The 25,250-nt window shown below is 69.5% G+C and overlaps 5 protein-coding genes across 13 annotated transcripts; all 5 read right to left on the bottom strand.

The window, feature by feature from the left end:
* Nucleotides 1-11: 11 nt before the first annotated feature.
* STAT2 (signal transducer and activator of transcription 2) lies at nt 12-7,767 on the bottom strand. 3 transcript variants are annotated; one of them, XM_055696597.1, is made up of 24 exons: nt 7,729-7,767; nt 6,683-6,848; nt 6,437-6,568; nt 6,209-6,359; nt 6,036-6,134; nt 5,872-5,964; nt 5,706-5,784; nt 5,535-5,620; nt 5,301-5,449; nt 5,067-5,225; nt 4,846-4,998; nt 4,739-4,759; nt 4,550-4,643; nt 4,383-4,439; nt 4,221-4,304; nt 4,042-4,140; nt 3,347-3,482; nt 3,217-3,266; nt 2,252-2,340; nt 2,051-2,187; nt 1,778-1,966; nt 1,642-1,699; nt 260-1,518; nt 12-192 (listed from the first exon to the last, which is right to left on the bottom strand). In XM_055696597.1, exons 3-24 carry the CDS (start codon nt 6,565-6,567, stop codon nt 62-64), a joined length of 3,504 nt encoding a protein of 1,167 aa, XP_055552572.1. In that variant the 5' UTR covers nt 6,568; nt 6,683-6,848; nt 7,729-7,767; the 3' UTR covers nt 12-61. The 3 variants fall into 3 exon arrangements, with proteins under 3 accessions (XP_055552572.1, XP_055552571.1, XP_055552574.1); XM_055696596.1 differs by having other exon boundaries at nt 6,683-6,858; nt 7,729-7,756; XM_055696599.1 differs by lacking the exons at nt 6,036-6,134; nt 7,729-7,767 and having other exon boundaries at nt 6,683-7,722.
* Nucleotides 7,768-8,721: 954 nt separating this feature from the next.
* Nucleotides 8,722-10,278, bottom strand: APOF (apolipoprotein F). The gene is made up of 2 exons (XM_055696768.1): nt 10,099-10,278; nt 8,722-10,014 (listed from the first exon to the last, which is right to left on the bottom strand). Exons 1-2 carry the CDS (start codon nt 10,247-10,249, stop codon nt 8,864-8,866), a joined length of 1,302 nt encoding a protein of 433 aa, XP_055552743.1. The 5' UTR covers nt 10,250-10,278; the 3' UTR covers nt 8,722-8,863.
* Nucleotides 10,279-10,317: 39 nt separating this feature from the next.
* Nucleotides 10,318-17,743, bottom strand: TIMELESS (timeless circadian regulator). Of its 7 annotated transcripts, none has more exons than XM_055696585.1 (30): nt 17,671-17,743; nt 17,177-17,313; nt 16,952-17,105; nt 16,745-16,859; nt 16,597-16,659; nt 16,383-16,484; nt 16,135-16,290; nt 15,925-16,058; nt 15,755-15,842; nt 15,495-15,671; nt 15,201-15,418; nt 14,517-14,620; nt 14,252-14,421; nt 14,047-14,175; nt 13,819-13,970; nt 13,643-13,740; nt 13,448-13,565; nt 13,157-13,358; nt 12,909-13,060; nt 12,730-12,815; nt 12,522-12,645; nt 12,349-12,431; nt 12,131-12,273; nt 11,849-12,017; nt 11,703-11,771; nt 11,510-11,628; nt 11,293-11,437; nt 11,159-11,204; nt 10,940-11,061; nt 10,318-10,738 (listed from the first exon to the last, which is right to left on the bottom strand). In XM_055696585.1, exons 2-30 carry the CDS (start codon nt 17,271-17,273, stop codon nt 10,587-10,589), a joined length of 3,687 nt encoding a protein of 1,228 aa, XP_055552560.1. In that variant the 5' UTR covers nt 17,274-17,313; nt 17,671-17,743; the 3' UTR covers nt 10,318-10,586. The 7 variants fall into 7 exon arrangements, with proteins under 7 accessions (XP_055552560.1, XP_055552559.1, XP_055552562.1 ...); XM_055696584.1 differs by having other exon boundaries at nt 17,177-17,310; nt 17,671-17,718; XM_055696587.1 differs by having other exon boundaries at nt 10,318-10,711; nt 17,177-17,310; nt 17,671-17,718.
* Nucleotides 17,744-18,178: 435 nt separating this feature from the next.
* Nucleotides 18,179-21,037, bottom strand: LOC129734224 (lens fiber major intrinsic protein). Its single transcript, XM_055696799.1, has 4 exons — nt 19,927-21,037; nt 19,181-19,345; nt 18,987-19,067; nt 18,179-18,580 (listed from the first exon to the last, which is right to left on the bottom strand). Exons 1-4 carry the CDS (start codon nt 20,536-20,538, stop codon nt 18,398-18,400), a joined length of 1,041 nt encoding a protein of 346 aa, XP_055552774.1. The 5' UTR covers nt 20,539-21,037; the 3' UTR covers nt 18,179-18,397.
* Nucleotides 21,038-21,168: 131 nt separating this feature from the next.
* Nucleotides 21,169-22,760, bottom strand: LOC129734338 (aquaporin-4-like; the record flags this gene model as incomplete). Its single annotated transcript, XM_055697239.1, has 4 exons — nt 21,169-21,591; nt 22,046-22,126; nt 22,195-22,347; nt 22,416-22,760. Coding segments are annotated over 4 exons (789 nt in total), but the record flags the coding sequence as incomplete, so codon positions are not given.
* Between the last annotated feature and the right edge of the window lie 2,490 nt (nt 22,761-25,250).

Here is a 25,250-nt window from a genome sequence, read left to right as displayed (position 1 = left end):
CGGGTCTGCTCGCAGGTAGCTGGGGCAAGAAGGGGTTTATTTACAGGGGGGGCGGGGGGAGTCACTGGAAGTCACTGGCGTCGATGTGGAGTGGGGGGAAGTCGGTGGTGAAGAGGGAGCTGACGGTGGGCAGAGCCGTGTCCTCAGGCTGCGGCAGGAATGGGTCGCGGGGGTTCAGGAGCGCGGCACTGCCTGCAGGATGGGGAGAGGTCAGCGCTGAGGGGACACCTCTGTCCCCCACCCCGACCCCGGCACTCACCTGCCAGCCCGGGGTCCAGCCCCTCCAGCCTCCCGTCCCTGGCCTCCAGCATGTCGGGCATCAGCTCTGCCGCCTCCAGTGTCTCCAGCGTCCCCGAGCGTGGCTGCAGCACATTCTCCAGGGACTGCAGGAGCTCCTGCACATCCAGGCTCCCGGGCAGCGGCTCCAGGTCCCTCAGCTCTGGTGGCAGTGTCCCCTGCTCCTCAGGGACCAGCAATGTCCCCTGACCCTCAGGGACAGGCAGCAGCTCCACAGCCCCCGGCACTGGTTGCAGCACCCCCGTGTCCCCAGCCACCGGCTGCATCGTCCCCAAGTTCTCTGGTCCCACCTGCAGCATCCCCGTGTCCCCAGCCACCGGCTGCATCGTCCCCAAGTTCTCTGGTCCCACCTGCAGCATCCCTGTGTCCCCAGCCACCGGCTGCATCATCCCCAAGTTCTCTGGTCCCACCTGCAGCATCCCTGTGTCCCCAGCCACCGGCTGCATCGTCCCCAAGTTCTCAGATCCCACCTGCAGCATCCCCGTGTCCCCAGCCACCGGCTGCATCGTCCCCAAGTTCTCTGGTCCCACCTGCAGCATCCCCGTGTCCCCAGCCACAGGCTGCATTGTCCCCAAGTTCTCGGATCCCACCTGCAGCAGCCCCTGGCCCTCAGAGACCAGCTGCAACACCAGCTGCGGCTCCATGGCCCCGGGTCCCACCTGCAGCATCCCCTGGCCCTCAGGGACCACCTGCAACACCAGCTGTGGCTTCAGGTCCCTGATCCCTGGCTGCAGCAGCTCCGAGACTCCCGATCCCACCTGCAGCAGCTGTGGTGGGTCCAAGACTTGGGACCCTGGCTGCTGCATCACGGAGACCCCAGGCTGCATTGTCCCCGGGCTCCCAGCCACCACTTGCAGCATCCCCAGGTTCCCAGAGGTGACCTGCAGCATCCCCAGGTTTGTGGCCACCACCTGTACTGTCCCTGGGCTCGAGGGCTGCAGCGTCCCCAGGTTCCCAGAGGTGACCTGCAGCATCTCTGGGCTTGTAGCCACCACCTGTACCGTCCCTGGGCCTGAGGGCTGCAGCGTCCCCACGTTCCCAGATGCGACCTGCAGTGTCCCCAAGCCCCTGGGCTGCAGTGTCCCCGAGCTCCCATGCTGCAGTGATGCCAGGCCACCAGGCTCCTGTGTCCCCAGGCCACTGGGCTGCAGCTGCAGCATCTCCAGGTTTTCCGTGGTAGCCACCAACTCTTCTTCTGTCTGCCACGACTCATTTGCCTGCCTGCAGGAGAGATGGCACGTCGGGGTCAGGGTCGGGGTCAGGGTCAGGGGATATGAGGCTGCAGGTGAGAGGGTCCCCCTTCCCCCGGGGCCACAGAGGGACCGAGGCATCCCTCTGCCTCACCTGGAGGACACACGGATGAGGCGCCGGTTCAGGTATTTCTTCTGCTCCATCAGGTTTGCTGGGGACAGAGAGGAGAGGTCAGAGTGGGTGGCCGGTGCTCCCCCCGTGCTTTGCCGTCGCCGTCACCGCGCCATACCCTCCTGCCGCTGGCTGTAGTAGGGCCCAAAAGCCTCATCGCGGGGAATGTTGGGGTACAGGAACTGGAGCGGGTTCTCCGGGATGTTCTCCTCCACCAGCAGCTGGTAGTCGCGGATGATGTCGGGCAGCGCCAGGGATTCCAGCTCAGCCGTGGTATAGGGAACCACTGCCCGGAAAGCAGGGGGTCCTGCCGGGGAGGGGGCATCCCGAGTCAGTGCCCAGGGCTGAGGCCAGGGTGAGGGGCTGGACCCCTGGGGGGTGGCACACTCACCACTCTCGGGGTGCTCCACCCAGGTGCAGGTGACCCCCCCCAGGACGCTCTCGCTGAAGCGGATCAGGAACGTCCCCGTCCGCTTCCCCTTCAGCAGCTTCTTCTCTTGCTTCCGACTCACAAAGCCCAGGATGAGCCTGGGGGAGACACCATCAGCCCCCGCAGCCCCTGGCTCCCCCGGCCCCCCAGCCCTGCTCCTACCCAGCCTTCCAGAGCTGCTTGAGGTGCTCCTGGAGCAGCCCCAGGATCCCGTCCAGCCAGGCCCAGAAGGAGAAGCCGGCGGCACCATCCTGCGGGAGAATGGGGGTGAGCGGGGCTGGGGGGGCCAGGGCTGGGGGGCCGGGGGGGGATGCGGCCATGGGGCCAGGGGGTGATGGCGGGGACCGGGCCAAGGGGGGATGGCAGGGATGGGGCCAGGGGGTGATGGCGGGGACCGGGCCAAGGGGAGGATGGCAGGGATGGGGACGGGGGTGGGATGGGGCCAGGGGGGGACAGTGGGGACAGTGCCAGTGGGGGACAGAGCCATGGGACCAAGGGGGGATGGCAGGGATGGGGACTGGGGGTGACAGTGGGGACAGAGCCATAGAGCCAAGGAGGGATGGCAGGGAAGGAGCCGGGGGGGGGAACAGGGCCATGTGGCCAAGGGGGCTAGTGGGGATGGGGCCAGGGGGTGGACGGTGGGGACCAGTCCAAGGGGGAATGATGGGGACAGGGACAGGGGGTGACAGTGGGGACAGGGCCAGAGCCATGGGGCCAAGGGGGACTGGGGACAGCCAGGGGGATGGGGCCAGGGGGGGATGGGGCCATGGGGCCATGAGGTGATGGTGGGGCCAAGGATGGCAGGGATGGGGATGCGGGGGACAGAGCCATGTGGCCGGGGGGACTAGTGCGGATGGGGCCAGGGGGTGATGGCAGGGATGGGCCAAGGGAAGATGGTGGGGACAGGGACAGGTGAGGATGGGGCCATGGGACCAGGGGGTGACAGTGGGGACAGGGACAGAGCCATGGGGCCAAGAAGGGATGTCAGGGATGGGGCCAAGGGGGGCCAGAGCCATTGGGCCAGGATGGGATAGTGGGGATGGAGCCAGGGGGTGATGGTGGGGCCTGGGCCAAGGGGGAATGGGGCTGTGGTGTCACAGGGGGACGGGGCCACGGGCACCACTCACCTTGGAGAACTTGGGCCAGGCCACGGTGCTCTCCGGAGATGCCTTGGAGCCTTTGAGGCAAGAGCAGGGTGAGGGGGGTGGCACGGCCCCGGCACAGCCCCGGGAGACCAGGGGCTCCACCCGGCCTTACCGAAGAGCTTCTCAGCCAGCATGAGGAGGTGGTCCTTGCTCAGCCCCCGCTCGGCCACGCTCTCGAACTGCCAGCTCAGCACCTCAGCCAGCCGGGGCCAGGGCGCCGGGGGCGGCGCGGAGAAGAACTGCTGCTCCTGCCGGAGACGGGGTGAGCAGGGATGGGGACATGCACCAGGGCAGGGGACCAGGATGGGACATGGACCAGTGAACATGGACATGCACTGGGGTGGGGGACATGGATGGGACAGGGATCAGGGGATGGGGACATGCAGCAGGGCAGGGGACAGGGATCAGGGAAGGGGGACATCCACTGGGGCTGGGACCAGGAGACAGAGACAGGGGATGGGACATGGACCAGAGGATGGGGACAGGGAACAGGGGACAGGTACATGCACTGGGGCAGGGTATGGGGAGCAGGGAATGGGGACATGCACCAAGACAGGTTGGGGACGGGGCCACAGGGTTGGGACAGGGTTGGGACAGGTTGGGACCGGGACAGGGACCAAGAACAGCAGGGAGAGGTCATGGGGAAGGACCAGGGACAGGGACCAGGACCAGGACACTGGGATGGAGACTGGGCGAGGAGCAGGGACAGGGATGGGACACCAGGACAAGGGCAGGGGGAGACAGGGCAGGAGACAGCAGGGTTGGGGGCGGTGGGGAGTGGCACAGGGCCGGGGGGGTCCCGCTCACCTTGGGGTCACAGCTGAGCATGTTGAACCAGAGGATGGAGGCCCAGGCGCTGGAGAGCTGGTTGTTGTTGGAGATGATGACGAAGGGCAGCGTGGAGGTCTGCAGGAGGAGCTGGGGTCAGGCTGGCAGCCCCCAGCCCCCCCCGCCCCCCCCCCAGCCCCCCGGCCCCCAGCCCTCGCCTCCAGCTCCAGCTGCAGCCCGCAGTAGGCGTACGCCAGCGTGAAGGTGATGAGGTGCAGCTCCTCGGTCACGACCAGGGGACCCTGCGCAGAGGTGGCACCATGAGCACCGCAAGGCACCGGCCGCCCCCGCGCCCCCGGAGCCCCCAGCCCCACACCCACCTCGCCGACGCCTTTGCTGCCCTTGCCCGACCTGCTGTCCTTCTGCTCCTTCAGTGTCTGTGGGGCAGGAGAGGGTCAGCCCGGGGTGGGGGCTGGGGCTGGGCCAGGGTCCTCGCCCCGCTCCCCTGCCCCGTGCAGGACACAGGGGTCTGGGTGGGGGTCCCTACGAGGTACTGGAAGTCGCAGACCAGCCCCTCCTGGGGACAGTCCCCTGCCAGGAGGGTTTTGCTGCTCGACGTCAGGATGTTGAACTTGCGAAACCTGTGGGGCACAGGGAGGCCATGGGCGGGGGGCCGGGACCCCCGGGGAGGGGGCGCAGCCCTGCCCACCGTGTCCGGCGTTCGCTCGGCTCTCACCCTTTTATCTTGGGGGGGTCCCTGAAAGAGATAACAAGGAGTCAGCGGGGAGTGGGGTGCAGGGACTCCCACGGCCAGGCAGGGGGGCCCACCCCAGGGGTCCTGACCTGTCGATGTGGATCTTGGCCTCCATGCGGTGGTTGCGGTCATGGAGGCGGACGAGCAGGCGAGCACGGGCTGAGAACTTGCTGGTCGTGCGCAGCACCAGCGGGCGCTTGCAGGCGTTGGGCATGCTGGGCTGCTGCTCCACCACGAAGGCTCTGGGAGCACCGGGGGGGTCAGGGCTACCCCAGCCCTGGTCCCCCCAGCCCCCCAGCCCCGCACTCACCTCCGCAGCAGGTAGGTGAGCAGCTCCAGCAGCCGCCGCTCCAGGAGGGGGGTCTCTGCCTTCAGCGGGTCCCGCTCGTAGCTCACCTTCTGCCGCAGGTCCCCCAGCGCCCGCAGCAGCTGCAGCAGCTGGAAGAGCCCCTGGCCCAGCTCCGTGAACCTGTGGGTGGCACGGAGCTCAGCGAGGGCCGGCTGTGGCCCCCATCCCCTGGGCCCTGTCCCACCCCGGCCCCACCAGGTCTCCAGGGGTTGCAGGCGGGTGTCCACAGGGGCCCCCAGGCAGGCACGCTGCTGCCGCTCCTGCCAGGCCTCCAGCTCCTGCTGCAAGAAGTCCCGAAGCGTCTCACTGCGCCCCAGCAGCTGCTGCATCTGAGCCAGCACCTCCTGGGGAGAGATGGGAGCCTGAGCGGGGAGAGCAGGGGGGTGGCTGTGCCCCCCCCACCCCCAGCCCAGCCCCCAGCCCCCTCACCCGCCGCTGCCGGTCCAGGATCTGCAGCTTGGCCTGGAGGGCTTGGATCTGCTGGGTGTACTGGGGGTCGTTGGTTCTGTCCTCGCCTGTGGGCAGGGGGGGCATGGCGTGGGGGGGGCAGGGCAGCGTTGTCCTGCATCTACCCCCGGGGGGGGCAGGATTGGGTCTTACCTGGCCGGTAGTGCAACTTGAAACAGAAGTCAAAGGCGTCCTGCATGTCCTCCAAGTGCCGGAAAGCGCGTTCAGCCTCCTGGGGAGCAGAGGGGGGTGAGGGGCCAGGCAGCCCCCAGGGGCCTGGGGGGGCTGGGGGGGGGGGGGGGGCGGGGGGGGGCATTACCTGCAGGGCTGCATGGAACTCGGCCAGGCGCCGCTGGATCTGCTGCTCCCGGTTGCTCTCTGGGGGTGTGCTGGGGGCCGGGGCAGCCCCCCCCTGCAGGAACACAGCACGTGGGGCAGGGGCTGGCAGGGCCCTGTGGGGCAGGGGGCAGGGGGCTGCCCTACCTCTCCCCCAGCTTGCCCCAGGCGCAGGATCTGCCGCTCCTCCTGCAGCAAGTTGGCCACCAAGTTGGCCAAGTTGTCCGGACACTCCTCGAACTCAGCCTGCAGGAGGGGCTGGGGGGGTCAGCGGGGCACAGAGACCACCGCCCCCCCCCCTCCCTGGCTCTGCCACCCACCTGAAGGTCACGGCGAGCCTTGCGCAGGTTGTGCTTCAGCATGAAGTCCTCGTTGCCCATCCCCAGGCTGCCCAGGTGCTCATCCAGCAGCGCCAGCAAGGAGTGGAAGAGCATCCGCGCATGGGAGGAGAGCGGCTCGGCCGCCTGGCGCCTGCAGCACCATGGGCTCAGCACCAGTCCAGCACATGCCACGGTGCAGCCCCCAGCCCCAGCCCCCAGCCCTGTTACCAGTTCTGGCTCTCGATCCAGGCAGCCAGGCACTGCCGCACCGCCATGGGCAGTGCCGACCCCGCGTACAGCTGGTGGACCTGCTCCAGGTAAGCGTTGGCCAAATTCTGCACCTCCTGCCACTGCGCCATGCTGGGGGGCGAAGGGGCGTCAGGGTGGTCCCACTGACCCCCGGGCCACAGCGCAACCAGAGGATGCGAAACCAGCACCCGCGCACCCTGACCAGCACCCCTGCACCCCACGTACCTGCCTGCAGGACAGCAGCCCCGGGGGTCCCTGGGCTCCTCTTCAGCCACGGGGGGTCCCACAGGTCCCTGGGCTCTGGCTTGGCTGTGAGGGGTCCCGTGTGTCCCTGGGCTCTGGCTCAGCCACAGGGGGTCCTGTGTGTCTGTGGGCTCGGCCGTGGGGGGTCCTGTAGGTCCCTGGGCTCAGCCGTGGGGGGTCCCAGGGGGTCCCTGGGTTACAGCTTGGCCGCGGAGGGTCCCGTGAGTCCCTGGTCTTTGGGGTTGGCTGTGGGGGTCCCAGGGTTCCCTGGTCTCCAGGCTCAGTTGTGGGGGTCCTGGGGGTCCCTGGGCTACGGGCTCGGCTGTGGGGGTCCCGGGGGTCCCTGGGCTACGAGCTCGGCTGTGGGGGTCCCGGGGGTCCCTGGGCTACGAGCTCAGCTGTGGGTGGTCCCGGGGGTCCCTGGGCTCTGGGTTTGGCCACGCAGGGTCCTGGGGGTCCCTGGGCTCCTGGCTAGGCTGTGGGGGTCCTGGGGGTCCCTGGGCTCCTGGCTAGGCTGTGGGGGTCCTGGGGGTCCCTGGGCTCCTGGCTAGGCTGTGGGGGTCCCAGGGGTCCCTGGGCTCTGGCTCGGAGTGGGCAGCGGGAGCCCCGCAGGCTGGCAGCCCCCTCCTGGGGCTGGACGAAGGGCTGAGCTGCGGCTGAGGTTTCCCACTCGGGCCCAGACCCCCCGGGCCAGAGCCGCGGGGCCGGGGGCACCCCCCCTGCAGCACCCCAGGCCCCCTCCCAGAGACACCCCTAGACTGCTCCCCCCTTGCACACCCAGGCAGGCCCCCTGCACCCCAAGTGTCCCCCCTGCAGGGATCGCGGGGGGTGGGTGCCCCTATACACCCCCGCCCCAGGGGGACACCTCCAACGGACCCCCCGAGGGCGACCCCTGCGTGCCCCGACCGGGACCCCCTGTCTGCACTCCCCCGCGGCCCGGCCCCAGCGAGGCTCCCCGGTCCTGAAGCGGCGCCCAGCAACTGGGACCCCCCCGGGACCCCCCGGGACCCCCCCGGAGCCGCTCTCACCTCGGTGGCCGGGGCAGGAAGGCGAGGAGGCCCCGCCCCCCCGGGCTCTGCGCAGCCATTGGCGGAGAGCGGCGGCTAGGCCACGCCCCCAAAGCCGGGGCGCGGCGTTTCCAGCGGGGATGCCCACTTCCCCGAAATGACGTCAGGGGCGGGGCCGGGGGCGGGGCCAGCAGGGAAGGACGTGGGGGAGATGGCAGCGCCGGGCCGTGGGACGGGGACGGGCCGTGGGGACAGGCCGGGGGGACAGCGAGAGGCGGTGGGGACAGAGGCAGGCTGGGGGGATGAGGACAGAGCCGGGGGGACAGGGACAGACCATGGGGTCGGGGAGAGGATGCAGGGACAGACCAGAGGGACAGGGGTAGGCCACAGGGATGGGGACAGAGCCGTGGGGATGGGGACAGGCTGTAGGGATGAGGACAGAGCTGTGGGGACAGGGACAGGCCGTGGGGATGGGGACAGGCTGTGGGCACAGGGACAGGCTGTGAGGCAGAGACAGGCTGCAGGGACAGAGCTGTGGGGACAGGGACAGGCTGTGGCGATGGGGACAGGCTGTGAGGACGGGGACAGGCTGTGGGGATGGGGACAGGCTGTAGGGATGAGGACAGAGCTGTGGGGACAGGGACAGGCTGTGGGGACAGACAGGCTGCAAGGGCAGAGCTGTGGGGACAGGGACAGGCCATGGGGACAGAGCTGGGCTGTGGGGATGGGGACAGGCTGCAGGGACAGGGACAGAGCTGTGGGGACAAGGACGGGCTGTGGGGATGGGGACAGTTGGGGGACAGAGAGAGGCTGCAGAGATGGGGACAGAGCCATGGGGACAAGGACAGGCTGTAAGGACGGAGACAGGCAGAGGCTGCAGGGATAGGTGGACAGGCCATGGGGACAGAGACAGGCTGCAGGGACAGGGTCAGGCTGTGGGGATGGGGACAGGCCGTGGGGACAGAGACAGGCTGCAGGGACAGAGCCGTGGGGACAGGCTGTGCAGGGAAGAAGAGAGGCTGTGGGGACAGGGACAGTGCCATGAGATTGGGCTGGACTAAAGGGACAAGCTGTGGGGCCAGGGCCAGAGCCATGGGGACCAGGACAGGCTGTGGGACAGGGCTGGGGCCACAGGGACAGACCATGGGGACAGGCTCTAGGGCAGGGCCACATGTGCCAGAGCTGGGCAGGCTGGGACAGGGACAGACCACCACGTGGCTCCAGCGAGGCCAAGGTCCCCGTGCCCCAGGGCAGGGTGTCCCACACTGACCCGACACCGGCGCCCCCCCCCCCAGACAGGGACAGGGACACAGACATGGGCCCGGCCACCGCATGGGGCTTTATTCAGACGATGAGCACGGGGGCCGCTGTGGGCAGTGGGCGCTGGCGGGGGGTCCTCGTCCGCGGTGAAGTAGCCGATGAGTGCCCGCACCCCGGCCTTGAGCCCCGGCTGGAGCCCCAGCTGCAGCCCCAGCGCCACGGGGCTGCTGGCCCCAGCGGTGATGGCGGCCAGCCCAGCGTAGCCCAGGTCCTCGGCCACCTCCAGGGCCCGCGTGGAGGCCACGACCTCACAGCCCTGGAAGGCGTAGTAGAGGCTGGTGCCCAGGTTGTAGAAGGTGCTGACGCCTGGCACCCACTCCAGCACCTCGTGGGCCTCCCGCTCCCCCGGCGGGTCGCAGGCGTCCTCATCCTCCCGCCGGCGCCGGGCGACGTGGCGGCACGGCAGCAGCCAGGCCAGGGCGCTGGTCCCCGGGGGCACCCGGACCCCCTCGGCCGAGGCCGCCGCTGGGGTGGGGTGGGTGCTGGCGGTGGGTCGCTGGAGCCGGGTGGGCACCCCGCAGAGCCGCGGCGGGGCAGAGACCCCTGGCTGCACCAGGCTGAGGAGGACAGACAGGGCCTGGGGGGCCGGGGTGCTGCGCAGCCGTGCCAGCCCCCGCAGCAGCGCCGCAGCCATGGTGGGGCCCAGCTCCTGCGACAGACCCAGCACCTCCGCCTCGGCCTGGGGCCCGCAGGCGGCCCCGCTCAGCGCCAGCGCCATGGCAGCGCGGGCCAGGGCACGGAGGGGCAGCGGGAGCCGGGGGAAGCCGGGCAGGGCGTCGGGGCGAAGGTCCTGGCAGGAGAAGTTGCCCGCCGGCAGGGCCCGCGGCGGGACGTGCTCTGCCAGCTCTGCCAGCAGCGCCCGCGCCGCAGCGGGGTCACCGGCCCCCGGCCCGGGGAGGGCGGCGGGGAGGACGCTGCCCCCCAGGATGAGGAGGAAGAGTGGGAGGAAGAGCAGAGCCCGGGGCATGGCGGCAGCTCCAGGATGGCCTGTGGAGATGGCAGAAGGGGCAGAACCCCATCAGCCCCCCCCCCCGCCACAGCCCCCCGCAGCCCCCCAGCGCCCCAGCTCACCCGCTCGCCAGCGCCGGCGTCCCCTGCCCCGTCCAGCCGCGGCGGGCTGCCCCTGCGGCCCCTTTATAGCCCCCGTTATCGGGAGGCGTTGCGACACGCCGGGCCTGGCCCTGTCCCCTGGCGCGGAGACAGGGACATAGGGACAGGGCATTTCATGGGGACAGGGCAGCTTGCAGCCCCCAGGACCTGCCCCCCCCAGACCCACGCAGGCGGCGAGGCTGAGAGCTGCGTTTGTTTATTTGGTCTCTTTCCAGATGTAAAAAAACGTTGGGGGAAAAAAACTCACCAAACATAAACAGCTGAGGGAAAGATGGAGCGTGAGGGAAAAGAGGGAGATCGGGGTAAAACGGGAATGGAGACACTGGGGAAGGGGACAGGGGGGTGGCAGAGCCACCTGCTTTTGCAGCACCCTTAAAAACAGCTTTAAAACCTGCAGAAAACTCAGAAAACAGCCCAGGACCTGGGCAGGGCAGGGCCCAGGGAACCCCTCAACCCTCTTCCTCTTCCTCCTCCTCCAGGCGTCGGACACGCTTCCGCCTCCCCCGGGGCTGCAGGTCCTCGTCCTTGTCCTCGTCCTCCCAGGAGCGGGGGGCTGCGGGGGCCAGCTCCATGCCTGAGGGGGGAGGGAGCGAGGAGGGGGCTGAGGCCCCCGGCCAGTGGATGTGGGGGTACACCCCTGCGCCCCCCGCCATCTCCCCTGCCCCAGCGATGTGGCAAAGGGGCCAGGGACGCGTCCACAACCCAGCAGTGGCCCGTGCCCACCTCCTGGTGACACCCAGAGCACCACAGGGGAAAAAGCCCCTGAGCCCCCCCTAGGAGAGACCAGGGAGGCCAAACGCACCCAAGCTGCCATCATCCTCATCCTCACTGTCGAACTCCCGTTGCCTCTTGGTGCCTGGCCGCGCCGGGTTGGGGACGGGGACAGGCTCCTCGCTGCAGCAGTGGGGACAGGGGCTGGCACCGCTGGGAGAACCCAGGGGTCCATGTCCCCTCCCCAGCCAGGGAGGGGACCCCCCCCAGTGTCAGGGAGGGGATGCAGCCGCGGGGGGGACGTTCTCACCTCTCTGAGTCGGACCCTGACCCCAGCCGTGCCGGCAGCTGCTCTGCTGATGGGCACAAGAAGAGGGGCTCAGCGCTAGCTCCACAGCTGGGGACCCCCAGCCTGGTTCCTGCACCCCCAGCCCAGCCCCTCACCTGGAGCAGGGTCCTGGGGGCACCTGGGTGGCTCCAGCGGACCCTGGGGGGACCCTGGGGGGCTGTGGTGGTGGTGGGCGATGGAGGTGGCCATGCGGCGGAGCTGCTGAGGAGTGATGGCAGCCGGGATGCGCCAGAAGGATTCCTGGGCAGAGAGGGGAGATGCTGCAGGGCCACGCCAGGAGCCAGGGGACAGGGATGGGGACAGGGACCTCACTTGCTCGTTGCTGGGGGGCCGGAGCCCCAGCTGCCGCAGCAGAGCCCAGAAGCGCCGGTCCTCCATGGCATCCTCATTCTCCTCTGAGAGCGGCACCAGCGGCACAGGGTGGGACACACCTGGGCCAGGACCGCTGTCAGCCCAGCCCTGGCCCCCCGCCCCCAGCCGCTGCCCCGGCCCCCCGCCTGCTCACCGTCCACCTGGCGGTCCTCAGCCGTCCTCCTCAGGCAGTTCTCCAGCCACTGCAGGGGCCCAGCCAGGCCTGGGGACAGGGGAGGGTGAGACAGGATCTGGCCCCAGAGCCAAGCCCGACCGGGGGACTCAGGGCCCCTTACCCACCTTCCTGATGCAGGCGATGAGCCAGGCCCTGCCCGGCCCCTTCCTCAGGTGTCCAGTGCTCGTCCATGGGGCCTTCCTCTGCTTCATCACCATCCTCATCCTCCTCCTCGCCGTCACTGTCCTCTGCTGAGCTGTCCTGGGCTGGCAGCGCTGGGGTGCCTGCCGCACCCTGTGGGGACCAACAGTGTTTGGGTGCCCAACAGTGTTTGGGTGCCCATGACGGGGACAGCACCCGCTGGGCACAGCCCGGGCCCCCCAGCCCCCCATAGCAGCCCCCCATACCGGCACAGGGACGTGGCCCTTCCTCCGGCGCTTCTTGTACAGCTCCTTGCGCTCCGACACCAGCCCCAGCCCCAGCAGCTTCTCCACCACACGAGCCCGTGACCGCCGCGCTGTCAGGTGCCTCATGATGTTCCCCAGGACATCTGCAGGGAGGCGGATCAGGGTGGGGGGCTACGGGGGACTGGCCCCCACCCCCAACCTGCCCCAGCACCGCTCACCCTCTGAGCCCTGGAACTCCTCAAAGAGCCGTGTCAGCTCCTCCTCCTGCTCCGGCGTCCACAGCACGATGCGGGTGCCCTTCCTGGGGAGGGGGCACAGCTGTCGGTCCCTGCCCTGGGGTGAGGCGGCTGCCCTGGCCCAGGGGTCCCCCCCATGGGGGTCCCCGACCCACCTCTCCCGTGGGAAGTCCTTGGCGCTGCTGGCCAGCCCCAGCCGCACCAGCTGCTTCACCACCTGCCTCCGCGTCCGCCCGGGCGCGGGGAGATGGGCCAGGATGGTGGCGATGATGTCCTCGCCTGCAGGAGTGGGAGGCTGCAGGGACAGAGCCCCTGCTGTCCTCCCGGGGGTCCCACTGCCCAACCCCCCCCCCGCCCCGGTACCTTCCACCTCCTTGTACTTCCAGTACAGCTCCCGCAGCTCCTGCTCCTGCTGGGGGGTCCAGGGAGGGACTCGGCTCCTGCCAGCCCTGGGCAAGGGTGAAGGGAAGGGGAGGGGAGGTGAGGGGAGGGGAGCAGCCGCCTCCCTGCCCCCCCTCACCCCTCTCCCTGACCCCCCTCACCCCTCTCCGTCCTGCAGGGAGCCATAGCCCTCGGTCATCTCACGGATGGCCAATGGACTCTTCCAGAAGAGCAGCTCCACGAAAGCCTTCTTGTTGGTGGCCGCCAACGCAAAGAACTTGCCCAGGATGAACTTGGCCAAGGCCACCAGCTCCTGCGGGCAGAGGGAGGGAAAGTGGGGCTGGGGGATGCTGGGGACAGACCCCTCCCCAGGAGCCTTGGAGAGGGGGGGGTCCGAGCCCCGGCTGACCTGGTACGCGCCGGCAGCGGGGTCGTTGAGGAGGCGGTGGAAGAGGGTGAAGAGGGAGAGCTGGAAGAGCAGGGCCTCCATGTGCAGGTCGCGGGCCAGGCGGTGCAGCAGGCGCGCGGCGCAGTGGTTGGTGTGGGGGCTGTTGCGGGCGTACCCCCGCAGCAGCACCACCAGCGCCCGCACCACGGGGGCACAGGCAAACCTGCCCCGGCAGCCCCCCGTCAGTGGGGCCGCCCTGGCAAGAGGTGCCACCCCGGACCCCCGGGACCCCCCAACCCTGGCCCCTCTCACCGTTTCAGGTAGTCGAGGAAGTTGAACTCCTTCTCCGACACCTGCACGGTCTCTTCCTCCTCTTCCTCCTCCTCCTCTTCGTCTTCCTCCAGCTCCTCAGTCTTGGGGGGCGCGTGCCCTGTGGTGGGACAGTGCTGAGGGGCCGGAGCGCTGCGGCCAAGCCCACCGTTCCCGGTGCCACCGCCGGGGACTCACCAGGCAGGGGAGCAAAGAGGATCTCCCGCAGCAGCTGCATCTCCTCCGGCGGCCCCGTGTCGGGGGTTCCGAACACGTCCCCTTCAGGCCAGATGTCCCTGGGGAGAGGGGGACGGGCTGGCACTATGTCCCCGTGCCCCTGCCTGGGTGTGGGATGGGAACTGCGGTGCCAGTACCTGGCGGAGCGGAGCAGGCGCAGGGCTTGGGGGGCTCGGGCACCCCGCAGGCACCCCTGGATCTGCAGCAGAGCCTCTGTGCGCTGCTCCTCCACCGGCGTCTCTGAGGCAGCATCAAAGGGCACCACATCCTCGGGGAGGGGCACTTCGCCCTGGGGTGGGACACTGTCACCCTACACCCTGCAGAGACCCCCAGTGCCCCCTGCGGGGCCAGATCCTTCCCACTACCTGCAAGCAGGCCTGGAGCTGCGGGACCAATCCTGCCCACAACTCCTCCAGCTCCGCGGTGCTGGGCGGCTGCGGGGCGATGGCTGCGGGCGCCCGCGGCTTCTTCTTCTTCTTCCGCACACGCTTGCTCTGGGGGGCAAGAACGGGGTCAGGAGGGGCTGCCTGACCACCCAGGGATCCCTCCCGCAGGGCAGCCACATCACACCTGCACCACGAGGCTGCTGCGGCCCTGGCAGAAGCGCTCCAGCATGCGGAGGAACAGATGGGCCGTCTCCACCAGGTCCCGCAAGAAGCTGCGCGGCTGCTTGGTCTCGTCGAACTTGCGGAAAAGAGTGAGGAAGAGCTCCCGGTACTCCATCAGGTAGAAAATATTGCCTGGGGAAGAGATGGTCAGCCGGGGGCGGGGGGTGGGGCTGGGGTCAGACACCCCCTCCCCAGCCAAGGATGGGCAGAAGGACAGATGGACTCACTCTTGATGACCTGGCTGCTGTCCCGCACCGCCTGCTCGGGGGACCGGTCCATCTCCTGCACGGTCCGCAGCAGCTCCTGGTACGCCTTCAGGGCCAGGTGCATCCTGGAGATGGGCAGTGTCAGGGCACAGCCCTGCACCTGGGGGGGTCCCACGCACCGGGGAGGGTCCCAGGCACCCACCTGCGGGCCCAAGTTGCTGCCCTGCACCCGGGGAGGGTTCCAGGCACTGGGAGGGGGATCCCAGGCACCCACCTGCAGGCCCAAGTTGCTGCCCTGCACCCGGGGGGGGGGGGCGGGTCCCAGGCAGTGGGGGAAGGGTCCCAGGCACCCGCCTGCAGGCCCAAGTTGCTGCCCTGCACCCGGGGGGGGGCGGTCCCAGGCAGTGGGAGGGGGGTCCCACGCACCCACCTGTGGGCCCAAGTTGCTGCCCTATGCCTGGGGGGGGTGATCCAGGCACCCTGGGGGGTGCTCCAGGCATGGCGAGGGGGGTCCCAGGCACCGGGGAGGGTCCCAGGGACCCACCTGCGGGCCCAAGTTGCTGCCCTGCACCCGGGGAGGGTTCCAGGCACTGGGAGGGGGATCCCAGGCACTGGGGAGGGACCCCGGCACCCACCTGCGGGCCCAAGTTGCTGCCCTGCACTCGGGGGGGGTCCCAGGCACTGGGGAGGGTCCCCGGCACCCACCTGCGGGCCCAAGTTGCCGCCTCCTTCTTATCCATCAGCGCCATCTCATAGTAGGTGGTGAGGTTCTGCTCGATGAAGTGGAAGGCGCGGACACTCACCGTCTCCGACACCAGCTCGGGGCGGAAGCCCCGGCGGCGGTTGAAGGCCATGAAGAAGGCGGTGGCCCACAGGTAGTAGGTCTCGTCATGCTGCTGAGCCTTCTCCCGCACCAGCTGGTCCTGGGGGCAGCAGGGGAGGCTCAGTGGGGGTCCCACAGCCCAGGGAGGGGGTCGCAGTCCCTCCACAGCCCGTCACCTTGACCAGGAGCATCAGGCGGTTGTAGCAGCTCTCCAGAAAGTCCTGGCAGAAGCAGCGCAGGAAGAGCCGGACGTTGCGGGCAGAGCGGCGGGGGGTCTCGGTCTCGGGGGCGGCCTGGCGGCGCCGCGGCACCCGCCGTGTCTCCTTGCCCATGTCATGGCTGTAGCTCTTCAGCTGTGGGGGACAAGCACAAAGCGGCCAGACTGACACCGCAGTGTCATCACCCCCACGCCCCCCTGCCACATCCCTGTCCTCACGTTGTGGAGCCCTTTGTGGAAGATGACGTCCCGGTCCCCGATGGCCTTCAGGCCCTGCAGGACATAGGAGCCACCGAAGCGGGAGTGCCTGGGGCAGGGGGACACGGGCTGAGTGGTGCTGGCCGCACCACAGGGGTCCCAAACCTGCCATGGGGATCCCCCCTCCTCACCTGGATGGGCGCTGCAGTGCTCGGGCCCTCTTCTCTGCCAGCTCCCGCTGCCGCAGGGTCTCCAGCTCCTGTATGTCCTCCCCATGCTCGGCAGCCGCCTGCCCCTGCCCCAGCGCCGCCAGCTCCTCCGCACTCTGCGGGCAGTGCCGTCAGTGCTGTTGGGGGGGCTCCTGGGGTGTCCCCTAGCCCACCGCCCCTGCCCTGGCTCACCTGGTCGCGGAACATGAGGGAGATGATCTCCAGGACGTGCAGGGCCCATTGCTGCTCTACCTGGGCGCTGGCCAGGAACTTGAGCAGGTCATCCATCCCACTCATGTGCAGCGCCCACAGCACCCGGTCGTGCACACTGGCATCGCCATCCACGCCCTGGGGGGGCGGTGGGCAGGGGGCTCAGCAGGTGGGTCATTGGGGTCCCTGGGGGGTTACCAGGTGACCAGGGAAGGACCCCGGCCCAGTACCTGCTCCTCTGTGGGGTCTGGGGGGATGTGGAGCACATTGCGCACCAGCAGCAAGATTCTCTCGATCAGCAGCATGTCCTCATCTTGCCGCTGCTCCCAGTCCTGGGGCGATGGAGCCATGAGGGTTCCCCACAGCACCCACGGGGACCCCAGCCCCACTCAGCGGGGACAGAGCCCACAGTCCCCAGGAGCTGCATGGGGATGCAGGACTCACCAGCTGCAGGAGGTCGTAGAGCTTCTCGCTGAGCACTCCAAAAACTTTCTCACTGGCAAAAGCCTGCAGAGACCCCCCTGCGTGAGCGAGGGGGATGGGGGTATAGGCAGAGCCCCCCACCCAGGGTCCCCTCCCTGGGCAGACTCACTTCTTTGTAGGCCTGGAGGTAAGACAGGACCTGGAGAAAGTGGTGCCGGGAAGTGGCATCTGACGGCACTTTGCCAAAGCAGAGCAGAGCTGGTTGCGTCAGGTTCACCATCAGCCTGCGAGAGGGCAGGGTGAGGCCGCATGGGACTGCCATCCATGGGGACACCCTGTGGGGCCACCCCCAGCCCCAAACCTGCCCCCCCGGTACCTAATGACGGCATCGAAGAGCACCTTGTCCTGCGGGTACTGGACCAGGATGGGCAGAAGATCATTCTGCAGGATCTGTGCTGCTCCCAGCTGCTGCCGGATATCCCGGGTCTCATCCTCATGGCGCAGGTACCGGATCAGGTCCTTGACGCTCTCTGGCAGGGGCCAGGGCCGTGAGCTCCCCTGCTGCCCCCGGCCCCTGCCCCTCCCCCATCACCCCACCTACCCAGGCAGTCGGGCTCCCGGTGGTAGACTTCCCCTTCCAGATAGCCCAGGGCGCTGCAGGTAGCCAGCAGCTCGCAGTTCATCATGTACCAGTCCATGCAGCGCGGCGGGGCGCTGGGGACCGCGGGCCGGGGGCTTCTGCGAGACGGCCGTCAGCGCCACCGCCGGCTAAACCCCCCTCCCCGTTCTGGAGTCCCCCGGCCCCCCCTGGCCTATACCGGGCTCCCCCCGGTTCTCCCCCGACCCCAGCTGCCCCAGGGCTCCCCCTGCTCCCTGTCCCCCTCCGGCTCCAGGCCCCGGGCCAACACGGCGGCACCCCCGGGCCCCGGTCGATCTCTCCCTGTTCCCAGGACCCCCGCCGCTCCCGGCGCCCCCCCCCCCCGCGACGCGGAGGCACCCCGCCGGGGAGCCCGAAGCCCGACACCCGGGCCCCCGCCGGCCCTGGGCCCTATCCAGACACGGGGGCCCCCCCCGGCCTCGGGGCCCCCCGCTCACCGCCCGCCCCGTTCTCCGCCGCCGTCGCGGCCGCGCGCCCGGGAGCCGGCGTGGGGGCGGCGTTACACAACCGCCCCAGTTTCCGCGGCGAGAGGCCCCGCCCCGCCCGCGGCCTTCAAGCGGTAACACCTACCGAGCGCCGCCGCTGGGCCCCACACCCTCCCCCATCGCCCGCCACGGGCACGAACCGGCGACGCAGTAACCCCCTCCCCCCTTCCCTTGGCCTTCGCACCCATCCCCTACTACCCCTCCCCCAGCGCTGTGGGGGAAGCCCCCCCACCCTGCGGGGAGGTAGTACGCATGCGCGCCGTTGCCCCTTTAAGTGCTGAGGGGGCTGCGGCGCGGCCTCTCCCCGGGGGCGGGGCCTCCGCTGCAGGCGCGGGAACCGCTGGCGGTGGGCACCTCCCGTCAGTCCCCGCGGCGGCCGGGGTTCGGTTCCCCACCCCCACCCACCCCCCTCCGGTACCGTCCCCTCCCGTTCCCCGGTGCCGAGCACGGCTGCGAGCAGTTACCAAAATAAAAGACCAGGTTTAATTCACCGAACACAGAAGTCCCGCCGCGGCGGGGCGGGGCGGCCCCAGCCCGGTACGGGCGGCCCCGGGGGGGCCGGGGGCCGAGTCCCGGCCGCGGGGCCCCCCCCGCCGCGCCGCACACACACGCACCACACGCACCGCGGCGGCCCCGTCACAGCAAAGCAGCGGGGGGGGTGGGGGAGGCCGGGCCCGGCCTACAGGCCCTGCGTCTTCAGCTCCAGCGGCTCGGCCGGCGGCTCGGGGGGCGCCTCGGCGGCGGGGGGCTCTCCCTTGAGGGCGGCCAGGCGCTCGGCCAGGCTGCGCGGCCGCGGGCACAGCGCGAACTCGTACAGCACCGCGCCCAGCGCCGCGCCCAGCAGCGGGCCTGCCCAGTACACCTGCGGGGGGGCGGCGTGGGCACCGGCACCGCCACCCACCCCACCCCCCGCCACTCTCCCATCCCCCCCCCCCCGGGGTACGGCACACCCCCACAACCCCCCACAACCCGCCCCCGCGGGGATCGGGCCCGGCCGCGGGGCACCCCCTCCCTGGAGGGGCTGTATGAGGGAGGGGTGGCTGTGTGTGTGTCCGTGTCCCCTCGAGATTTGGGGGTGGCCGGGCTGGGGGGGCTCCCTTTGCCCCGGTCTGTGCAGCCCCCAGCACCCTGGGGTGCTGCTGTCACCGGGGTGGCTCTGGCAGCTGCCACCCCTCGGCAGGGACCCCGCAGCTGGGGCAGGACAGGGACAAGCCAGGGGGGTCAGGGAGGGCCCAGGGCGGGACGGGGGGGCCCCCCACCCCACTTACCCAGTGGTTGGCGAAGTTGCGGGTGATGACGGCAGGGGCGAAGGAGCGTGCGGGGTTCATGCTGGCGCCCGTGTAGTGGATCTGGGGGGGGGGGATGGGGCGGTGGGGTGCCGGCTGGCTGCCCCTGAGGCCCCAGGCAGCCCCCCAAGCCCCCAGGGGGGTCACACCAGGAGGGTCCCCATGGGTGCCCTTACCCCGAAGAGGTGGCCGAGGGCGAGGGAGAAGCCGACGGGCAGCGCGGCTGAGCCTGGGCGCCCGTCGTGGCGGTCGTCAAAGCTGGCGAAGACGCAGAGGACGAACTGGGCGGTCAGGAGCAGCTCCACCACCGTGCCCTGGCCCGGGCCCACGCCAGGGTGCAGCTGCGCAGGGAGGGGGCTCAGCACCCCACCGACCCCCGGCTGGCAGCCAGCACCCCACCGAGCTGGTCCCCCATTCCCCTGGCACCCCAAACCCCCTGCTGACACGGCTGTCACCCCCTCCACGCTCCCCCCCCAAGCCCCAAACGCCTCCCGGACCCCCAGCCCCCACGCCCACCCCCAAGCCCCAAACGCCTCCCGGACCCCCAGCCCCCACGCCCACCCCCAAGCCCCAAACGCCTCCCAGACCCCAGCCCCCACGCCCACCCCCAAGCCCCAAACGCCTCCTGGACCCCCAGCCCCCACGCCCACCCCCAAGCCCCAAACGCCTCCCGGACCCCCAGCCCCCACGCCCACCCCCAAGCCCCAAATGCCTCCCGGACCCCCAGCCCCCACGCCCACCCCCAAGCCCCAAAACACCTCCCAGACCCCCTAATCCTCCATTACCCCCCAGCACGTCAAGCATCTCTACACCCCCCCAATCCCCCATTACAATCCTGTGGCACCCCAAACCACCTCCTGGAGCCCCCCGCCCCATGGTACCCCAGCTCCACAAGCACCCCCAGCCCCCTGCCCCTGCTCACCGCGCTGAGGCCAAGGGTGCCGCGGACGGGGGCCGGTGTCACCCCGTAGAGCACGCCGGCCCCGGCCAGCGCGCCCAGCACCTGGGCCAGGAGGTAGCCCAGGGCACGGGGCAGGGAGAGCTGCGAGGCCAGCAGGAAGGCCAGGGTGATGGCCGGGTTGACGTGGCCTCCGCTGACATGGCCCAGCGCCTGCACCAGGGTGGCCTGGGCAAGCCCGAAGGCCAGGGCCGCCCCCAGGACACTGGGGGGGCCCGGGGCCCAGCGCAGGGAGGCCCCCAGCCCCAGCAGGGCATAGAGGAGGCTGCCCAGGAACTCGGCCAGGACGGCCCTCCAGAAGGAGGACGAGCGCAGCTCCCGCATGGCCTGGCCCCGCTGCCCTCCACGGCCCCGCTCCCCTCCCCGGGGGCCACCCGTGCCCACCTTTATAAGGCCCCCCCGGGCCGGCCCCGGGGGTGGGATCCCACCGCTGCCACCCCCCGTTAACCACTTCGCTGCCCGGGGCGGGGGCTGAGTGATGTGCAACGAGGGGACCCCCCCCCGCGGGCTCCCCCAGGGAAGCCCTGCGCCCCCAGGGTAGTGGGGACCCCCCCCCAGAGCTGCACCCCCCTCCATCCCTGGGGCTGCCTTGCTGGGGAGGGGCTCTGACCCATAGGTGCCCTTTGTGGGGTTGGGGGGACCCCTGCGCTCAGGGGGCCGGGGTCAGTGCTGAGGACTCCCACGCCCCCCCCCCCCCCCCCCCCCAATATTTTGGGGATGCATTGAGGCCACACTGCTGGGAGCCAGGCTCCCCCAACCCCACACAGGGGGGGCCCTGGGTGCCCCCCCGGCCCGCAGTGGGGCTGGCCTCGGGGGGCTCCCCCCGCCCCGGCCCTGTTGTCTGCGGGAGGGTTATTCAGCCTGGCTTAGCGGGCACTAATTCCCTGGCCGGGGGGATTAGGGCCAGGCCCGGCCATTGGCGCCCGCCGAAATCTGCCGGGGCTGCAGAGGCCGCGACAAAGGGCTTTGCTGCGCTCAGCGCCCCGGCACGGGACGGGGTGGATGGGGGGTCCTGGCCCCCACCCTCGCCACGGGGCTGCTGGGAGGGGGCACCTGCCCGGGGAGCCAGGGAGGGGGCATGGCCCCAAGGGGGGGCCCGGGGGAAGACCCCGGTAGCAGGGTGTCCCCATGCCCTGAGGGTGCAGGGTGGGGGTCTTGCAGCCATCGAGATTCACCCGTCCCCCACAGCAACACTCCGCACCCACCTCCAACCCAAAGGCAACTTTAATCCGCCCTGTGGGGAGAGGGTGGGATGGGGAGGGGGGAGCTGGAGCCATCTGTGCGTGGACCCCCCACCCTGCCGGGGGGGGCACCGTGTCCTGCGTGCCCCACGGCAGGTGCTGCGGTCTGGCGGGGACCTGGCGCTGGAGCCTCTGTGCCACCTCCCAGGGGCTGGGTCGGAGCAGGGGGCTGGGGGGCTCAGGCCGTGCCCTGGTCTCGCTCAGCCGGGGGGGCTGGGTGGCCGCGGGTGGAGGCTGAGGAGGGGGATGGGCTGGTGGTCTCCACCAGTGCCACGTCCCGGCAGGCGAGGCAGGCACCCAGCTTCTCCCGGGATGCGCCGGGGGCGAAGATGAACTCGTAGGAGAGCCCGGCCAGCACCGCACCCAGCACCGGCCCCAGCCAGTACACCTGGGGGGTGGGGGACATGTGTCAGGGGTGCCCGGGGGGGGGCAGACAGGGTCGGGGTGCCCCGGGGGCAGGGTGGCTGCTGGGTGCTGCTCAAGGGATGGGTGGACCGGGGACCCCACACCAGTGCTGGGGACTGACTGGAGGAACCTTCTCCCAGCATCATGAGGAGCCATGGGGGGGTCACATTTGGGGTGGGGGGACCGGGGGAAGCCCATCCCAAGGATTGGGTCTGGGGGGGACCCATGCTGGGATGGAGGGACCAGGAGGACCCAAACTGGGGATGGAGCCAGGGGTGACCTGTCCCATCAGGGGACTCATCCAAATGAGAGGAAGAGCCAGGGAACCCTGTCCTGGGGAGGTGGGGGTGGGATCGCAGGGGTCCCACACTGCAGCTGGGGGCACCCATCCCCACACTGGGGTCTCCGGGGGGGAGCTGGGGGTGCCACCAACTCACCCAGTGGTCATCCCAGATGCCAGTGACGATGGCTGGCCCCAGCGAACGCGCTGGGTTCATGCTGCCCCCCGAGAACGGCCCCTGTGGGACAGGGGGGTCAGTGCCAGCTGGGGATAAGCAGCCCCGAGGGGGTGAGTGGGGGTCCTTACCGCAGCCAGGGCACCGGCAGCCACAGCGCTGCCCAGAGCCAGCCCACCCTGGGGGGCCACCTGGTCGGTGGTGGCAAAGGCAGCCAGCGCCAGCTGGAAGGTGGCAAAGGTCTCCCAGGCCAGGGCTTGTCCCGCCGTCCCCGCTGCGCTCACCTGCCATGGCAGCCTGGCCTCAGCGCCACCGCTGGGATGGGGACAGGGACGGGGATGGGGACACTCACCCTGGTGACAAGGCTGGTGTCATCCGGCAGCGCCAGGCGGGCGATGGCGGAGGCCAGCACAGCCCCGGTGCACTGTGCCAGGAGCCCGGCGGCCCCACGCAGGGCACTCAGCTTGCGGGTGCAGAGCAGGGCCAGGGTGAGCGCCGGGTTGGCCTGGGGTGCCCTGAGGGTGCAGGCCAGCGCCCCTGCCACCAGACCCCCGGCCAACGCTGGTGCCAGGGGTCTGGGGTCCACTGAGGCGCCCAGCACCACTCCCACGAAGATGAGCGTGGCCACAGCCTCCACCAGCACCCCCTGCCAGAAGCACCAGCTCCGCAGCTCCTGGGGGCACAGGGCAGTCGGGCATCACCCTGGTGGCACCACAGAAACCGGGTGCCATGGCCATGGGGTGCCCTGGTGACAGAGTGCCTTGGTGATGAGGTGGTGTGGCAATGAGGGGCCTCGGTGATGGGGGGCCATGGACCAGGATGCCTCAGTGTCTGGGTACCACAGCAATGGGGTGCCTCAGAGATGGGGGGGCCATGCCAGCAGATGCCTTAGTGACTGGGTACCACAGCTATGGGGTGCCTCAGAGATGGGGGGCCATGGACCAGGATGCCTCAGTGTCTGGGTACCACAGCAATGGGGTGCCTCAGAGATGGGGGGCCATGGACCAGGATGCCTCAGTGTCTGGGTACCACAGCTATGGGGTGCCTCAGTGATGGGGGACCATGCACCAGGATGCCTCAGTGTCTGGGTACCACAGCTATGGGATGCCTCAGTGATGGGGGACCATGCACCAGGATGCCTCAGTGTCTGGGTACCACAGCTACGGGGTGCCTCAGTGATGGGGGGGGCATGGACCAGGATGCCTCAGTGTCTGGGTACCACAGCTACGGGGTGCCTCAGAGATGGGGGGGCCATGCCAGCAGATGCCTTATTGACTGGGTACCACAGCTATGGGGTGCCTCAGAGATGGGGGGCCATGGACCAGGATGCCTCAGTGTCTGGGTACCACAGCAATGGGGTGCCTCAGAGATGGGGGGCCATGGACCAGGATGCCTCAGTGTCTGGGTACCACAGCTATGGGGTGCCTCAGTGATGGGGGACCATGCACCAGGATGCCTCAGTGTCTGGGTACCACAGCTATGGGGTGCCTCAGTGATGGGGGACCATGCACCAGGATGCCTCAGTGTCTGGGTACCACAGCTATGGGATGCCTCAGTGATGGGGGACCATGCACCAGGATGCCTCAGTGTCTGGGTACCACAGCTACGGGGTGCCTCAGTGATGGGGGGGGCATGGACCAGGATGCCTCAGTGTCTGGGTACCACAGCTACGGGGTGCCTCAGAGATGGGGGGGCCATGCCAGCAGATGCCTTAGTGACTGGGTACCACAGCTATGGGGTGCCTCAGAGATGGGGGGCCATGGACCAGGATGCCTCAGTGTCTGGGTACCACAGCAATGGGGTGCCTCAGAGATGGGGGGCCATGGACCAGGATGCCTCAGTGTCTGGGTACCACAGCTATGGGGTGCCTCAGTGATGGGGGACCATGCACCAGGATGCCTCAGTGTCTGGGTACCACAGCTATGGGGTGCCTCAGTGATGGGGGACCATGCACCAGGATGCCTCAGTGTCTGGGTACCACAGCTATGGGATGCCTCAGTGATGGGGGACCATGCACCAGGATGCCTCAGTGTCTGGGTACCACAGCTACGGGGTGCCTCAGAGATGGGGGGCCATGGACCAGGATGCCTCAGTGTCTGGGTACCACAGCTATGGGGTGCCTCAGAGATGGGGGGCCATGGACCAGGATGCCTCAGTGTCTGGGTACCACAGCTATGGGGTGCCTCAGTGATGGGGGACCATGCACCAGGATGCCTCAGTGTCTGGGTACCACAGCTATGGGATGCCTCAGTGATGGGGGACCATGCACCAGGATGCCTCAGTGTCTGGGTACCACAGCTACGGAGTGCCTCAGTGATGGGGGACCATGCACCAGGATGCCTCAGTGTCTGGGTACCACAGCTATGGGATGCCTCAGTGATGGGGGACCATGCACCAGGATGCCTCAGTGTCTGGGTACCACAGCTATGGGATGCCTCAGTGATGGGGGACCATGCACCAGGATGCCTCAGTGTCTGGGTACCACAGCTACTGGGTGCCTCAGAGATGGGGGGCCATGGACCAGGATGCCTCAGTGTCTGGGTACCACAGCTATGGGGTGCCTCAGTGATGGGGGACCATGCACCAGGATGCCTCAGTGTCTGGGTACCACAGCTATGGGATGCCTCAGTGATGGGGGGCCATGGACCAGGATGCCTCAGTGTCTGGGTACCACAGCTATGGGGTGCCTCAGAGATGGGGGGCCATGGACCAGGATGCCTCAGTGTCTGGGTACCACAGCTACGGAGTGCCTCAGTGATGGGGGACCATGCACCAGGATGCCTCAGTGTCTGGGTACCACAGCTATGGGATGCCTCAGTGATGGGGGACCATGCACCAGGATGCCTCAGTGTCTGGGTACCACAGCTATGGGGTGCCTCAGTGATGGGGGGGGGCATGGACCAGGATGCCTCAGTGTCTGGGTACCACAGCTACGGGGTGCCTCAGAGATGGGGGACCATGGACCAGGATGCCTCAGTGTCTGGGTACCACAGCTATGGGGTGCCTCAGAGATGGGGGACCATGGACCAGGATGCCTCAGTGTCTGGGTACCACAGCTATGGGATGCCTCAGTGATGGGGGACCATGCACCAGGATGCCTCAGTGTCTGGGTACCACAGCTACTGGGTGCCTCAGAGATGGGGGGCCATGGACCAGGATGCCTCAGTGTCTGGGTACCACAGCTACG

Source organism: Falco cherrug, chromosome 19 (assembly GCF_023634085.1).
Source record: "Falco cherrug isolate bFalChe1 chromosome 19, bFalChe1.pri, whole genome shotgun sequence".
Lineage (NCBI taxonomy): Eukaryota > Metazoa > Chordata > Aves > Falconiformes > Falconidae > Falco > Falco cherrug.
The sequence above is the reverse complement of the archived record's forward strand: the minus strand, read 5'-3'. Positions and strand labels throughout refer to the sequence as shown.

Bases quoted from the DNA above. Each gene is read 5' to 3' on its own strand.
- STAT2 (XM_055696597.1), bottom strand. From the start codon at position 6,567: ATGGCGCAGTGGCAGGAGGTGCAGAATTTGGCCAACGCTTACCTGGAG. The intron at 4,644-4,738 runs GTGAGAGCCGAG...TGTGCCCCACAG, and splicing joins GACCCCCCCAAGATAAAAGG to GTTTCGCAAGTTCAACATCC. The intron at 1,700-1,777 runs GTATGGCGCGGT...CTCTGTCCCCAG, and splicing joins CTACAGCCAGCGGCAGGAGG to CAAACCTGATGGAGCAGAAG.
- APOF (XM_055696768.1), bottom strand. From the start codon at position 10,249: ATGCCCTGTCCCTATGTCCCTGTCTCCGCGCCAGGGGACAGGGCCAGG. The intron at 10,015-10,098 runs GTGAGCTGGGGC...CCATCTCCACAG, and splicing joins ACGCCGGCGCTGGCGAGCGG to GCCATCCTGGAGCTGCCGCC.
- TIMELESS (XM_055696585.1), bottom strand. From the start codon at position 17,273: ATGGACTGGTACATGATGAACTGCGAGCTGCTGGCTACCTGCAGCGCC. The intron at 12,018-12,130 runs GTATGGGGGGCT...TGGTCCCCACAG, and splicing joins AGGGCCACGTCCCTGTGCCG to GGTGCGGCAGGCACCCCAGC. The intron at 11,772-11,848 runs GTGGGTAAGGGG...CCCTGTCCCCAG, and splicing joins TCATCGCCTGCATCAGGAAG to GCCTGGCTGGGCCCCTGCAG.
- LOC129734224 (XM_055696799.1), bottom strand. From the start codon at position 20,538: ATGGAGGGGGGTGCAGCTCTGGGGGGGGGTCCCCACTACCCTGGGGGC. The intron at 19,346-19,926 runs GTGAGCAGGGGC...CTCCCTGCGCAG, and splicing joins GCACCCTTGGCCTCAGCGCG to CTGCACCCTGGCGTGGGCCC. The intron at 19,068-19,180 runs GTAAGGGCACCC...CCCCCCCCCCAG, and splicing joins CCCTCGGCCACCTCTTCGGG to ATCCACTACACGGGCGCCAG.